Source organism: Rattus norvegicus, chromosome 8 (assembly GCF_036323735.1).
Source record: "Rattus norvegicus strain BN/NHsdMcwi chromosome 8, GRCr8, whole genome shotgun sequence".
Lineage (NCBI taxonomy): Eukaryota > Metazoa > Chordata > Mammalia > Rodentia > Muridae > Rattus > Rattus norvegicus.
The window spans coordinates 96,594,090-96,610,992 of NC_086026.1; the positions used below are offsets into that span (position 1 = coordinate 96,594,090).

Below are 16,903 nucleotides of genomic sequence, written 5' to 3' on the forward strand. Positions count from 1 at the left end.
TGGCCATGAACAGGTGGAGAGAGGTGGGGCGGGGAATGAGGAGAGAAGGGACAGAGAGGGAAGAGGGTAAGAGAGTAAGAGGGTAAGCAGGTAAGAGAGAAAGAGGGAGAACAACCCCTTTCATAGTGAGTCAGGCACACCTGGCTGTTGCCAGGTAACTGTGGGGCGGAGCCTAGAAGGAATGCTAACAAAGCTTTCCTTATACAAACTCCATCCCAAAGGACTGCCTGTCCTGAGGAGAGAATAAAAGAGCAGAGAGAAAGAATGTGATGAGAATTCTCTTGAGTCGGTGTGTGTGTGTGTGTGTGTGTGTGTGTGTGTGTGTGTGTGTGTGTGTGCGCGCGTGCGCCCGCGCGCAGCAAACTTAGCTCAAGATAGAAGCTAGAGGAGGGAAAGACAGGAGGCTGCACAAGTTGCTCCCTGGGTATCCCAGCCTCCCAGCCTAGGCTCCTCACCTCTGCCCTTGGGCTTAGATAAAGACTCTTGGATTGAGGGTAACCTTTACTCTCTTGGCGCTGGTACTGATTAAGTTGGTTGAGGCATTCATTCAGGAAAGCAAAGTCCAGGTGGGGACCAGCTAGGGATAGATGGAGTTTGTTCTCGTGGATTGCTGGGTACCAATAGGAAGGCAAAGGGAGTATGCACCTCTCTTCCTTGGTAGTATCCTCTTTAGATGGGGGTGGTTTGTTTTGTTTTGTTTGAGACGAGGTCTTGAGCAGCCAGACTGAGCTCAAACTCTCTGTGAAGCTAAGGCTGGCCTTGAACTGCTGATCCCTCTGACTCCACCTCCCAACTGCTAGGGTTACAAGACTGCACCATCATGCTGGCCACTCCTCCTCCTCTAGTTTCTGTCGCTTTGTTTTTAAAACATTAGTTAAAATATGCCCTGGGTGCCTACATTCTTGCGAACCCAGTTAGAGGTTTTTCCAGCTCTTAACCATCAGTGTGCAGCAGGGATACAGGGGTGAGTAAGCAGGATCCGCCCACTCCTCCCCTCTAAGTCGGCGTCATCGCCCCTTCCCCTCCCATCTCCAGCCACCCAGTGCAGCAGCCCCACTCTTGCCTGGTTCCGGCCTTGGGGAAGCTCCGCTGAGAGGACCCTGCACTCTGCTGCCCACTAGGCTCCTGGCACCTTCCCTAGGAAGTGTCAGCATCCACTCGGATCCTTGCTGGGCAGCGCCCCTGGGACAGGAGGACACAGCAAGCTTCTCAGGTAAGGATGAACTCAGTGGACAGGAGGGCACCCGAGAGGCTGGACCACTCCTGAGCAAGGCGGCACCCATAGGAGGAACACAGAAAAGAACTAAAGAAGGGATCACAGGCTGGCTGTTTTCTAGAGATCAACCCTTCTTCCACTCTGAATGAGTACCCGCCACTGCAAGGTTAACATTACAGGAGTGATGTTTGCATTGGAATACAAATGGAACGGTTTCTGCTTAAACAGTACCAGAGGGGACCCTCTCTATTTTTATGATTATTCACAGATGTCACAGGAAAAGGTGTAAAAACTTTTCCTGGAAAGAAGTTTGTCTCTTTGCAAAGTTGCTGCCGAAGTACTTTCTGCCTCTGTCTGCCTCATTCTTTTTCTGTCGCCCTCTTTTTCCTCTCTCTTCTGCCTGGGTAGCAAAATGAACAGTGGAAGACCCTTGGAACAAGGAGGCGGGATGAAGTGAAAATCTGGGGCTTGCTTTAAAGGACCAGTCAGGGGTGAGTGGACTTAAAAAGAATTCCCAAAGCTGAGTGATGGGCACACGGAGACTAAATTTTTCTCTTGGCTCCTATGTGTGTGTGTGTTTGTACATGTGTATATTGTGTGAATGTGTATGTATGTGTGTATGTGTGTATCTGACTGTCTCTGTGTGTATGTGTGTATATATGTGTGTCTGACTGTGTCTGTATATGTGTGTGTATGTGTGTATGTGTGTGTATGTGTGTATATGTGTATGTATGTGTGTTTGACTGTGTCTGTGTGTATGTATGTGTGTCTGACTGTGTCTGTGTATGTGTGTGTATGTGTGTGTATGTGTGTCTGACTGTGTCTGACTGTCTTTGTGTGTATGTGTGTGTGAGTGTATGTATGTGTGTGTGTGTGTGATCTTGAGTCTTTCTATAATAATAAGAGTTTTTGGAAAGCTGCAATAACTCCCCAGCCTGATTGAGCTGACTTTCATACACCATCTTAAATTTGGAAAGTAGTTGCTTGGGGCTGAGGAGATGGTTCAACAAATAAAAGGCTTGCCTCACGAACATGAAGACCCGAGTTCGGATCCCCAGAGCCCACATAAAGCCAGAGAAGATAGAATACATCTGAAATCCCAGTGCCCTATAGGAGATGGGGAGAGAACACAGGAGACTCCATGAAAGCTTCTGGTGGGTTAGCCTGGTATATATATGACCACGCTCAAGGTTGTCTTCTGACCTCCATGAAGCACACCTCCACTTACTCACAAAAATCAAGGTGCTCGTGCGCGCGCGCACACACACACACACACACACACACACACACACACAAAACCAAGGCGCTCATACACACACACACACACACACACACACACAAAACCAAGGCGCTCATACACACACACACACACACACACACACACACACACACACACACACACACGAACAAAGATGTTGCCTGTTATATCCAGTCCCTTCTTCCCTTCTGCCCTTATTAACCTTTCTGGCTTCTGACATGCCCCGCCCCGCCCCACCCCCGTGCCCAAGTTCATTTGTATCTACAGAGAATTATAAAAGTCATAACTTGCTGACTGGAGAATTGTGTTTAAGATCTGGTTTATGATTTAGAAAAGAGAATGTTAAAATTCCAGCCAAATATGAGAGCCAGGCTAGAAAGTGCCAATCAAATGGTGCATGGTATTTCATTTTAGAGAAGATTCTTCCCTGTGAGACAGTTCTACGTATATTTCCTTGCCACTTTTTTTTGCAGACAGTTTAAAATGTGAGAGTCCTCAGTATGTGCTTGGCTCATGATAGGTGACGCTGCTAGTGTGGGTCAACTTTCTCTACTGAATAGATTGCCTTTCTTTCTGTGCTCGATTCTCAAATATCCAACAAATGCATTCCTTTTAAATAGAAGCATCAGACTCAGGAATCCAGGAATGCTAAAGGTCCTTCCCTTTAGACATGACAGATGGGAAATCAGAGTTGGGAACGTTAGGAAAGACCAACATCAACTTAGCAGTTTACAACTCATTATTTTATAATTTCAAATTTTCCTACAGGTAAACTGCTACGTGGTTGGTGAAATACCCTGTGACTACCAAATATAATGCATTTATTAACTCTTCTTTGCTGAAGATCCAACTTAAAAACCCAAAGCGTAGTCTAGAGCCATGCACGGTGCACTTTATACACCAGTAAAGGAGCTAGCAGAGAGCTCCCTTGGGGTTACCCTAGTTCCATTCACCCCAAATTTGATTTACACACAGTGAAACATTTTATAAATTGAGATGTACATTTCCTGCAGAAATAGCAGGAAAAAAAAGGGGAAAAAAAGGAGACTTTAGTTTTTATTGTGATGAGAAACAGAAGTTGTGGGTTACTGTAAAATAACCATCTGCGTAACTTTACCATCTTCCTTTCCCTCAAGGACTGCCAAACTTTTAGAGCAGACATTGCTCTGTCTCCAGTCCCGAAGCTGAATTTGAGAATAGTGCTATGGTATGTGATATTTTGAATAGCAGTTGGCACATTGTCAGTGAACCCTCTAACCGTTGATTCTCAGTGTGGAGCTGGGGGAGAGCTTAACCTTAGCCGTGGATTATAAAGTATTTGATAAACATATGGAAATATTTGGCAGGCTCGTGACTTTCCTCCGTGTCGAAATGAATCACAGCCCATTTGGTGGATGGCTCAGCAGTGCTGTAGGCCATGGTGGGAGTGTGCTGGCACTGGAGACTTTTTTTGGAAAAACACCTGCCAGAAATTTGTCTGGCTGCGGACGGCGTGATCAGCCTTCAGCTCATCAGGAAGGGCTATGGGACCCGGAGGTGGGTTTCATAAGTTCGATAAATTCCATATGCGGACGACTCTTTAGTATATTGTGAACCAGATACACCTTTCTCACCTCCCATGCTTCAAGGACAATCCTGATTGCCAGCCGAATGACGTAAGAGGAAATGCAGCCCCAGACTTGCTCTTGGCAGGCGTGCTTTGCCATCTAGTGGTGGCAACACAGATAGCCAGCAAGGGCCTCTCCCAGGTCTAGGGATGGATGGAGTCCTCTGAGGATCACTGATGAGCCAATCACTGTGTACTCTTGATCATGACTTACTGGAGGGCAAGACCAGACCTTACCGAGACCGCTCAGTAGCCAAGAACAACTCTGAGATTATGTTTTGTTTCGTTTTTAAGAAAGGCCTTTAAAATGATACTCAGCGGGGTTGGGGATTTAGCTCAGTGGCAGAGCGCTTGCCTAGGAAGCGCAAGGCCCTGGGTTTGGTCCCCAGCTCCGGAAAAAAAGAACCAAAAAAAAAAAAAAAAAAAAAAAGATACTCAGCACGGTTTACACTGCATTTGCTGAAAAACGATTAATCCGCTCCGTTCAGCTTCCTGACTCTAGCAATACTAATCAATACTGGTCATAAAATTTCACGAAATTCTGCTTTATATCTCTAAAATTGAACATTCTGTTATTTTTATAAATTGTATAATTGATGTTAAGGGCCTATGAAGCGAACATCCTCCACTCCCAACTTCATACAGCTCCCCACTACTTTCAAAACAGCCAGAAGAGGCAATTTTAGATGTTATATTCTCATTTTCATCTTCATCTATGTAGTAAGTTCTTATTTCATTTTTAGTGTTGGGAGTGCATTTGTGTGTGCTGGGTACATGTGCTTGCTGGTACATGTACTCGTGTGTGTGTGTGTGTGTGTGTGTGTGTGTGTGTGTGTGTGTATGAGAGAGAGTATGAGAGATAGAGAGAGAGAGAGAGAGAGAGAGAGAGAGAGAGAGAGAGAGAGAGAGAGAGACTTACGATGTGTTCAAGTGCCTGCAGAGGCTATCAAAGGAAGTCAGATTCCTTGAAGCTGGGATTACAGGCAGCTGTGAGCTGCCAGATGTGGATGCTGGGACTGAACCCAGGACTTTCGCAATAGCAGGAAGCGCTGTTACCCACTGAGCCATCACTCCAGGACCAGGTGGTTGTTTTGGTTTGATTTGATTTTCTTTCTTTCCTTTCCTTTTCTTTTCTTTCTTTCCTTCTTTCTTTCTTTCCTTCTTCCTTCCTTCCTTTCTTCCTCCCCCCCCCACCTTTTTTGAGACAGGGTCCCATTCAGTAGCTCTGGTTCTGCTGGAACTCTCAGAGATCCATCTTCCCCTATCTCTTGAGTGCTGAGGTTAAAGCGAGTACCACCATGCCCAGCCCAGAAGCTGGGTACCTAGATCTTTGAGTTGGATCTCTTACTATGATCAGGTCAAGGTTGGTCTCCACCTCCCCACCATGGAGAGCACAAGTGCATACATTCATACTCAACTTAATCTCAGATTCTGGTACCTGCATGGCAAACACTTCCAAGCTATCTTCCAAGCCCCCTGACTTCCCATTTCTGTTTCAGTAAATTGCCCAATCTTTACAGAGTTAAAACCACACAAAACTATTAACCTTACCCGTGTGGAGCTCAGAAGTCTGGAGATCAGTAGGACTATGCCCATGTTAAGTTCTTCTGCTTGCTTACCCTTGACGTCTTCTACTGACCACCCACATCCTACAGGTCCTGAGTCGCCTTACTTCAGTCTCCACAGCTCTCTCCTGCCTTCTCTTTATGAGGTCCCATGGTTGCAGTGGATTCACCTGATATCCTGGCTAGTCCACTCATCTGAAAACCTTTAGCCTAGTCACACTCTCACCATCCCCCTTGACATGTGAGGAACACAGACACAGGTCCTCCGATGAGGATGTGGGCATATCCAGAGACCGATGCCCATGTACCACAGGGAATGGACTTGGTAAGAGGTATGGGAAATACCTTATAAATACCAACCAACGTTTTCATTTTGCTTTCATAGAAGAGATGGTGTCTCTGTTGCCAAGGCTGGTCTGGAGCTTTTGAGCTTAAATGAGTCTCCTGCTTTAGCCTCTCTAGTAGCTGAGACTTCATGCACGCACTGCCTCAGCTTTCTTTTGCTCCCGCCATACACTCTGCTGGGAGTCTCACTACGCAGTTCAAGCTAGCCTAGAACTGGTGATCCTCCTGCCTCTGCCTCCCAGGGGCTGAGATTACAGTTGGGCACTCCCAGGAGAGCTCCTTCACTTTTTGACTTCAGGCGTCGATGATAACTATTGCCATTTGCTGAGTGCTCGCATGGGTTTGCATGTGCACACATGTACACACACTTATTACTCTTTCAAAAATAATGTGTGCATTCTCTGTCTTTGACACATGTGGGAAGTGCAAAGGTGAGGTATCCTTAAGAAAACCATCCTGCTAATAAACAACAAGCCTAAGCTGATGTGGTTTTCAGTCCCCTGTCCCTATGGTCTCTGAACCCCAGTGGCTACCATCCATCTTTGTTATACCACTGACACTGTGATTTTCCCACGGTCATGACATTACATTCTTCTTATAAATATGGCATCACTTGGTGCTCTAGCCACTCAGTGACATCTGTAAGTGACTGTAGTGGCCTAGAATAAAACTTCATTACGGTAGCCATGATTCTTCTCTGCCTCTTGCCAAGCTCAAGATGGACCACGTAAGTTTGTAGAGGTATTTTCCAGAATGCATTCCACTTCCCTGATACATTTTTATAGTTTATTACCACTGTGATGCTCCTCTGCTCCACCCCCCACCCCTGTGACCTTTGGCCTAGGCGTTTCTCCTGTCGGTAGTTATTCCGAGCACCCGGGCTAGGCCTCTGTGGTTCCTGGTATGTCAATCCTTACCACAGGAGAAGGATAAGACTAGAGGGGGAAATGAGGGTGTGTGTATAAAAGCAGGCCACAGTATCAGAAGGGCAGGGATCATTAATGGGTTTAAAAACGTTGTTTTTATAAAAGTGATTATGCATTCACTTGTGTGCCCAGACATACTTGGTAAGGTGGCCTACAGTGTCACTGATCTGACTGAATAGGCCCTTACATTGAAAAAGAAATGTTTGGTGGCCAGACGCATAGGAATTTACCATGTTATGTTCACAAGTGAGGCCAGCTTACTTTACACTAGGTAGGTAAGATCTAATCAGACTTAAGTTTAATAGGGATAAGAAAAAATATACTGTGAAGCCACAGATATTCCTAGGAATGAGCAATTAGAAAAACATTCATTTGGCCATCCTTGAGGAAATATAATAAAATGAAGGGAATTCGCAAGTCAACTGGAAACTATTAAAATAAAAGAATTAGTAAAATAGATTCTTTAGGGACCATGTGTTTTGGGGGCTGGGGAATGGTTGGCAGAGAACTAGCATACATGAAGCCCTGGGTTCGACCCTTGACACGTAAATGAACCCAGTATGGTGAGGAATATCTATGATCCCACCACTTAGAAGGTGAAGGAGAGAGGATCAGAAATTCAAGTTCATCCTCCCTCAGTTTTGAGGCCAGTCTGGCCTCCACAAGACTTTGTCTCCAAAGACTGAAACTATGGGTCCTTTAACCTTGGCCCACAGTTAATTTTAGAGCAGAATAATAATTTTTAAATAACGCATGTATTGTCTGCTTACCATGCTCTGAGCTGAGTGGTAACCCTTTCCACACATCACCTCATTTAGTTCTAAAATGGCTCTATGAAGCAGAGCTTACTATGGTTGTCACTGTGCACATGAGGGAAATGAAACCCAGAGAATTAGTGAACTATCTTAAGTTCATCCACCCAATAGGAGAAAAAGTGGACAATTCCTGACCTGAACTTATGCCCCTTATGTTGGTCTAGATACACAAGTATTCTAAACACTACCATCAGCCCCCCACTTCTGAGAACAATAGGTAATAAATGGTGGTAATAGTAAGTCATGTCTCATAATGATGTGTGGCTGTCTTTATTAGAGAACTAGGTGCATCGGCAGGTGTTAGATTTCTACCTCTTTCTGCTGTACCGGTCTCTAGAGTCTGACCCATGAGCAGCCGTGGATCTGCTGACTCACCCTGAAGGGTAATAATTGCAATCTCACTATCTCCCTTTTATTACCTGAGCCTGGATTCTGAACACAATCCAAGCAACCACCCAGACATTGACAGGGTTATATCACTAACATAATAAGAGATAGGGAAAGGGAAGGTGTGGGCACAGACATGGGAAACTGCTGCCTTTCCAACTGAGTCCGTGTTTCCTAGGTTAGCGAGTTAGGCGTTGGGAATGATGGGTGTATGTAGCCCTATCCACTGGACTTGTGGGTTGTGGGTTTCTCCATCTGTCAGAACTATCATTTCTCTTGACATTTTACCATAAGGAAAACTTAGATTTTTTTTCCAAGAGGAAGTGTTCCTAGACATCTGTCCAATTTCAAATTACAGACCAATTGGATAGGCTAACTAAAGCAAAGGCCCTTTTATTACTGTGATTTGGAGGTCATATTACAAGGCTCTGCCCTTGTTCATGGCCAAGGATAGACATGGGCATGGCTTTTATTCTAGAGGGTGGACTGCGGAGATGCTCCCAACAGGGCTGGAAAAAATGATGCCATCACATGATTCGTGGTGTTGGATGCAGGAGGATTCATACACGCCTACTGAACGTTTGTTTCAGACATATAACGTTACTTACATTATGTAAGCATAGATAAGCTGAGTTTCTTCTTTATTAAATCGAAGCCATTTGGTATTAGCAGTTGCTAACAGTAACAAAGCAGCCAGAATTAGCTTTATTTAGTACACATAGATGAAATAGAAGCTATGTGGAGCCCAGCTAAGCAATCTTTCCTGCAGAGATGATGCCCAGGGTCCTGGCTGCTCCAGTGTCATTCAACTTCCCTGAGTCTCTAAGGCATCTGGAAGTCTGTTTAAAGCACAGTTATCTGATGAGCCCCACAGCTCTTCCATGGGAGCTCTAATTCCTTTCAGATTTATCTATTTTGTTTTATGCCTATGAGTGTTTTACCTGTATGTGTACCACATGCACGTCTAGTAACTGAGGGAGTCAGAAGACGGCATTGGATCCTGGAAAAAGAGTTATAGATGGTTGTGGTTCACCATGTGGGTGCTGGGAACTCAATCTAGGTCCTCTGTAAAGCAATGCTTGCTCTTAATTACTGAACCATCCCTCTAGTACCTTTAGGAGACAATCTAACAGGAGGTGTGAGGTAGGCTTTGATAATTTGCAGGGTTTTTTGGTAAGGAGTGGAGAAAGGTTTATTACTTGTTACAGCAGGCAAGAACATTGGATTTGATTCCAAAGCAGTGCTCTCCTCAAACAAAAGAAACATGGCTATTTTACTTGTGAATCCTGTAAATATTCATATCAGAAGGCACTTCAAGGCAAGCATATTACTGAGCAGTTTAAGATAACAATTCAAGAAGGAAAGATGGAAGATACACATATATTATGTATCTATGTACACACACACACACACACACACACACACACACACACACACACACACACGTATAATTTGGAGGAGAGGGTGCTTAGCTTAAGGTCGTAGAACACATGTTTGAAAGGTTAAAATGGCAGAACTCTTCCGGGCATGCTCAGTCTGCACCACAAAGAGAGCAGACGGGAACATCAGAATAACTGTCTTTTCAGTTCTCATAGATGACTGTCAACAGGGAAGCATGCTTTCTCATTTTTTTTTCTCTCCTGTTCATCCACATCTCTTGTAGAAAACTTTTTTCAAAAATACTTATTTTTAATTATGTATGTACCAGTGTCTGTGAGACACATGCTATGCGCATGTGAGTCCAGTGCCCATGGAGACCAATCATGTCAGATTTCTCTGGAGCAGGAGTGACAGGTGATTGTGAGCTGCCGGATGTAAGCGCTGGGAACCGAGCTCGGGTCCTCTTTGAGTATGAGCTCCTAATGGCTGAGCTGTCTCTTCAGTCTCCCTTGGAGAGAGAGAAAATTGGAAGAAACTCTTCATGGTAGGTAATGATAGGACCAGAGTTACTTTTCGATCAATGTTCTCCTCCAACAAAGGAAGTTCAAGGAATCACATTGTTAGTGAACTCCCAGGTATCACTGCTCTGGCCCCGGGAATACTGTCTGATGTAATGCAACCTTTGGTGACTCCTAGCACCCGATCAGCAGATTCAAGGGTTCTTATCCCAGTATCCACTCCCATGCCTATGTGCTCCCAGCTGAGTCTGTTATCAAGTATGGTTTAGAAGCAGCTGACAGGGTTGAAGTTTTCAAAAGGATTGGCTGTGACCTTTGACTCAGGTTAAAAGTCAATGTGAGAAAAAAAGCCAATAAGTTATACTTGAGAACAATTGAATTCTCATAAGCCTCTCTTAAAAGTCTGGCTGGCCAGTGGAAGGGGAAGCCCTTGGTCCTGCCAAGACTGAAACCCCAGTGAACATGATTGTTGGGGGGAGGGCGGTAATGGGGGGAGGATGGGGAGGGGAACACCCATATAGAAGGGAAGGGGGAGGGGTTAGGGGGATGTTGGCCCGGAAACCGGGGAAAGGGAATAACAACTGAAATGTAAATAAGAAATACCCAAGTTAATAAAGATGGAGGAAAAAAAAGTCTGGCTAGGAGCCAAAGGGTACATGACGCTTGATGTCTGAGTTTGTAATTGGTGTGGCAAAGTCCATCTTGTCAGTTATCACTGGATTTACATTCCATCTCTCTAATCTCCAACTGGCTTAAATGTTGTAAGACTAAATGCGCCGGAAAAGCCAGCAGGAAAACAATTCCATAGGGTGGATGCACAGTTAGCCTGGATTTTACCCAAGAAAGATTGCTACTTGCTTATTACTGCATAGATAATTATGTAATATGCGAAGACTCCATGGATCTCTCTGTGGTTAATTGGTGACTTCGGTCTTTGCAGTAACTGTACATTAAGTGCATAACGGATGGTTGCTGTGAAGGGCTAACTTTAAAAAGCAACTTTGTCGAAATTTGTAGCTAGGCCTGATGGAACATGTTTGCCATCCCAGTCTCTTAATTATCAGAAAGATTATGACTTTAAAGCAATCCTGGGCTAGCCAGTGAGACTTCATCTCAAACATAATTTTAATGGGTTCAGGGATAGGGTGTTCGCCTCGCATGTGCCAAGATCTGAGTTCAATTCCCAGCATCATCAAAATGGAAAGAGCAATTGTATCTCAAATCTTGAGCTGAGCATGGTAGCCCACACCTTTAGTCCCAGCACTGGGGAGGCAGAGGCAGGCAGATCTCTTTGAGTTTGAGGCCAACCTAGTCTACAAAGTAAGTTCCAGGCCAGCCAAGGCTACATAGTGAAATCTTGCCTCAAACAAACAAACAAACAAACAAACAAAATAAAACAAAAAATAAAAAACTCAAAACAAACAAAAACCTTTCTTGACTGAAATTTTGCTGAGAATAAGGTCCCCAGCTGGACAGTGGTGGTATACACCTTTAATCCCAGGCTTGGGAGGCAGAGGCAGAGGCAGAGAGGCAGAGAGAGAGAGAGAGGCAGAGATGCAGAGAGGCAGAGGCAGAGGCAGAGAGGCAGAGAGGCAGAGAGGCAGAGAGGCAGAGAGGCAGAGAGGCAGAGAGGCAGAGAGGCAGAGAGGCAGAGAGGCAGAGAGGCAGAGAGGCAGAGAGGCAGAGAGGCAGAGAGGCAGAGAGGCAGAGGCAGGCAGATCTCTGTGAGTTCAAGGCCAATGTGATTTACTGAGGGAGTTCCAGGATAGCCAGGGCAGTTACACAGAGAAACCTGTCTCAAAAGCAAGAACAAACAAACACCACCCCCATCCCCCATTTAGTTCTCAGTGACACATTGGGAGAGGGACACAAAACTACCTGTAACTTCAGCTCCAGGGGAGTCTCTGGTTTGTAAATGTAAAAATCATTTGCTAAATCTTGTTTTTTAAAGTACTAGTTACAAATGACCCGAACGATAGGTCACAAACAACAGAGAGGTTCAAAACTGAGCTTCAGGGAATGGCCCGAGCAGTAGCACGTGAACAGCAGCCCTACTGAGTGCATGCATTTACACGCTTGCATGCCTACGCACCCGGAGAAGAGGAAAGAATGCAAAATTGGGAGGCATCCCATTACCTGTCACATATTGACAATGTTAAATATATTTGACATCAGAACAGCTTAGGTGATGACAGCCACGATGGAAAGAGACCACGGTGCATCACAACCACATTCTCTAAGTGCTAAGTCAGGACCCACCCACTGTGCTTCACTAATTTGTAAACTAATTTTCCTATACACACATAACACACACACATGCACACCACACACACATACACACCACACACATGCACACCACAACACACAGACCGCACAAACACACACACACACACACACACACGTACAACACATGCACACCACACCATACAGACCACACACACACACACACACACACACACACACACACGCACAACACACTACACTTTCACTGCGAATGCACCCTTATGTAAGTGGTGGTTCCATGCAATACATCTTTATTCTGAAGACGTATTTCAGCATCAGGTGGTCTGCACTGTGTGTTTTCTTTTAATGTGGAAGGAGTGTGTAAAAATGAGGGGGACCTACGGCAGCCGAGGTTACCTGTAAAGGAGCCACAAGGGATCAGGCAGCAAGAATAGCCGAAGTCCCAGCAGCTAGCACTGTTTGGACTTAACTGGTTACAAAATTAAAACCAACAACATGAAGGTATGAGGGTGAGGCGTTGGGGTAGTGGGGGGCTCTTTAGTGGTGGGTAAGGTTAAGTTACATTGCATATTTATATGAAATTGTCGATGAATAAACAAAAGATATTCTAAAAATAAAAAAGGAGGGGGCAGGTTTGGTGAAAAAGTCTACTGAGAGGTTCATGGAGGAGGATTAAAGATCACTGCCAGCCTAGGTGACTGCGTAAGTTGAAGCTGGGTCAAATTGTGTAACTGAGGCTGTGTCTCAAAATAAAAAGTAAAAGGAGTTAAAGCTTTAGAGTGCTTGCTAGCATGCATGAAGCCCTAGGCTTACTCTCTGGGCCCCGGCCCTACTTGTGTGTGTGTGTGTGTGTGTGTGGTGTGTATGCGTGTGTTGTGTGTATTGTGGTATGCATGTGTGTGTATTGTGTGTGTTGTGGTGTGCATGTGTGTGTGGTGTGTGTATGGTGTGTGCACGTATGTGTGGTATGTATGGTGAGTATGTGTGTGTGTTGTGTGTGGTGTGTATGGTATGTGTTTTTGTGTGTGTTGTGCATTTATGTGGTGTGTGTGTGTGGTGTATATGTATGTGGTATGTGTTGTGCATATGTGGTGTGGTGTATGTGTGGTAAGTACGTATGTGTGGTGTGCATGTGTGTGGTATGTATATCTGCATGTGGTATATATGTGTATGTGGTGTATGTCGTATGTTGTATTGTGTTGTGAATGTGTGGTGTGTGTGTGTGTGTGTGTGTGTGACTGGTATGTTGTGCCTGTGTGTTGTGTTGTCTATATGTGTGTGTCATGGTGTGTTGTGTGTATGTACGTATGAAATCAGAGCAGGTGGCAAGCAGACGAACTCACCTGTTTTAAGCTGCTGAAGTTTCCCAACCTCATCTGATGCACATCTCCACACCAGCTCCTTCTGCAAACCCTGGCTCAGGGAAGTTGGGAACTCCAACGCACGTTTCCAAACTCTGATTGTCATTTACATTTTAGACTGGAAGACATTATGGTCCCGTTTTTAAAGAGCTAAGCATACAGGAAGAACTGCAGGATGCCTGCTTCTGTCTCTACTTATGAGCACTGGGGAATAAGTTGTGGGGTGAGACTTCCCCTCCCTGTCCCAGATGGGGCTGTCTGGGGAGGTAGGTGTCGAGGGGGATACCGGTGATAGAGAAAGTTGGGTGAGAAATTCCTTACTGATTTCGGATGTCTGCTGTGGGTGTAGGTCTAATGCCTAGGAAGTCTAAGGCAGATGAAAACAAGGATCTGTTCGTGGTGGTGGTATACCCAGGAACCTATGCATAAAGATGTATCATTTAAAAATACTAAAAACCATGCTTTCTTTTCCTTTTTTCTTTTTAAAGGGCAAAATAGAAGAACTAGGTGGAAAATATGTTACTTTGGCTGATAATTTTCGTCTCTGGATGGACCCTGTCTTTGGGATCTGAAACGGAACCAGATTTTACGTGGCACCTGAGCCGAATACCTCAGGTTGTGAGTGAGAAGACGATCCACCTTGCCAGCCCCACGTTCCAGGCAGACGCTGCGGCGGTCAAGGCCACGGTGTGTGGCATCGAATGTCAGGAAGAGCTCCCGGCTCCCAGCCTCTCCCAGCTGGAAGATTTCCTTTCCTACGAGACGGTCTTCGAGAATGGCACTCGAACCTTAACCAGGGTCAAAGTTCAAGGTCTGGTCTTGGAACCCACTCAGAACAGCAGCATAAAAGGAGCACGCCCTAGGAGAAGAAGGCAGGTGTACGGTACCGACAGCAGGTTCAGCATCTTAGACAAAAGGTTCTTGACCAATTTCCCTTTTAATACAGCGGTGAAGCTGTCCACCGGCTGCAGCGGCGCCCTCGTTTCCCCCAACCACGTGCTCACGGCTGCCCACTGTGTCCACGACGGGAAGGACTATGTCAAAGGTAGTAAAAAGCTGAGGGTGGGAGTGCTGAAGATGAGAAATAAAGGAGGCCGCAAGAAACGCAGAGGTTCCAGGAGGAGCCGGCGAGAAGCAGAGAGTGGTGGCCAAAGTCCGGAGCATCCTCAGGAGAGCACCACCCAAAGACCAGGGAAAAAATCCAGGCGGGGTCCTAGAGTCGCCCAAGGAAGGCCTTCCTTCCAATGGACCCGCGTCAAGAGCACCCACATTCCCAAAGGCTGGGCAAGGGGAGAGAATGGGGACCCGGCCTTGGACTTCGACTATGCACTCCTGGAGCTGAAGCGCGCACAAAAGCAGCAGCACATGGAGCTGGGAGTCAGCCCCACCATCTCCAAGCTGCCGGGAGGTCGGATCCACTTCTCTGGATTTGATAACGACAGGGATGATCAGTTGGTGTATCGGTTTTGCAGCGTTTCCGAGGAATCCAATGACCTCCTGTATCAGTACTGCGACGCTGAGGCAGGCTCCACCGGCTCTGGGATCTACCTGAGGCTCAAAGAGCCAGGCCAAAAGAATTGGAAGCGCAAGATCATCGCGGTCTACTCGGGCCACCAGTGGGTGGATGTGCACGGAGTTCAGAAGGACTATAACGTGGCTGTGCGTATCACTCCGCTCAAGTACGCCCAGATTTGCCTCTGGATCCACGGAAACGCTGCCAACTGTGCTTATGGCTGAGGGAAAACTGAAGCGAGGTCATGCACATCTTGAATCCCAGAGAAAGCCAGCTCTCATTGTGAGACTACTCACAGGCTAGGCCCAGACTTGAACTATCAGTGGTTTTTACGGCTTTTTTTTTTTTTACAGACTTCTTTTATCAAAATTAGGTTACTTTCGCACAGTTAAAAATGTTTAGTTACAGATTCTGAAACTATATGGCACTTCAGCGACAAGTATATACTCTTTATGCGATGGTAAGTTTCGTTTTAGGGAAAACCATTTGTTTGTTTACTTGGGCCTTTTAGGATTCCAGACTCTCCTTAAAACATCAGACCAGAACTGTAATGTGACTTCTCAATGGACTAGCTCTTGAGTCCTACTCTAGGAAGAACCTAGGAGATGTGTTTGACCTTTATGGAAAATATGAAGGTTTACAGTAAGTAACACAATTAGAATCAAGGGAGGCAAGGAAGTTTAGTTTGCGATGTGATGTGACTTAGCTATTCCACTCTTGCCCTCAGTGTTTATATGTGTCTTCTCTTGGAACTGAGAAATTTATTTCAGGAACTACAGATCAAAACATATAAAAATTACCAATCAAAATATACTAGTGAGCTGCATAAACAACACTATTGACTATGGCTTAAAGAAAAAAAAAACCTGCATCAGCCATGTCCATCTAAAATTTGGAGAAACACTTTGTCCTATGTCATGAACCAAGTTTACAGACATTGAAGGCCGAGGCACTTTAAGATCTCATGTTTTACGAATTTTTCAAGAAATACAGAGAAGCCATTTCACAAGCTACCATCCTCTGGTGAGAGCCACACCCTTTTGTGTTATACTTTCTACTGTGTGTGAGGTGCTATATTTTTTGAGTGAGGTATTCTGAAGTCTTGTTCAAGAGAGAAACCACCTACCCCCAACCCTGAGATACCAAAGAAGGTTCTGAGGCTTCTCATAAGGGACCAAGGTGGCATCCTCGCTCTGTCTCCCAAGGGGCATTAAACAGTTATTGTGTACCACCCCTGAGCAAAATGCAGGGCAGGCATTCAGGACACACCTCATGGACATACACGGCTGTGGTGAACGGCTACAAACACGGGCTAAGTCAGGGCATTATGCATAAATAGTTTTGATGATATAATTGAGTACATACTAAGATTTAAGTAACCAAGGGCCCAATCTTTAGTCTACTCTTCTAAGGCCACATATTTTCTCTCACTCAATCCATTGGCAGGGCGAAACCTTTTTCTGTTAGGCGTGTCCTAATAAAGACTACAAATTAAGAAATAATGTTGTTTCCTATTTTTGTTTTCTGTTATAGTCTTTTTTTTTCTTTTTCTTTTGGAGCTGGGGACTGAACCCAGGGCCTTGCGCTTGCTAGGCAAGCGCTCTACCACTGAGCTAAATCCCCAACCCCTTTCTGTTATAGTCTTGATCAGTATGCAAAGGCGTATCTTCATTTGGGTTAACGTAAATGGTGCTCAAAATATGTGGCATTCTTTTATAATGTGGGCTGTTAAAAATAATTCAATAAAATTAAAGGATAAATATATATAA

At 45.2% G+C, this 16,903-nt stretch overlaps 1 protein-coding gene across 2 annotated transcripts; it reads left to right on the forward strand.

The window, feature by feature from the left end:
* Positions 1-370: 370 nt before the first annotated feature.
* On the forward strand, positions 371-16,903 carry Prss35 (serine protease 35). 2 transcript variants are annotated; one of them, XM_017595670.3, is made up of 3 exons: positions 371-1,213; positions 1,625-1,707; positions 14,110-16,898. In XM_017595670.3, exon 3 carries the CDS (start codon positions 14,138-14,140, stop codon positions 15,356-15,358), a length of 1,221 nt encoding a protein of 406 aa, XP_017451159.1. In that variant the 5' UTR covers positions 371-1,213; positions 1,625-1,707; positions 14,110-14,137; the 3' UTR covers positions 15,359-16,898. The 2 variants fall into 2 exon arrangements, with proteins under 2 accessions (XP_017451159.1, NP_001008560.2); NM_001008560.2 differs by lacking the exon at positions 1,625-1,707 and having other exon boundaries at positions 876-1,213; positions 14,110-16,903.

Coding starts and splice junctions, on each gene's coding strand:
- Prss35 (XM_017595670.3), top strand. CDS start 14,138: ATGTTACTTTGGCTGATAATTTTCGTCTCTGGATGGACCCTGTCTTTG.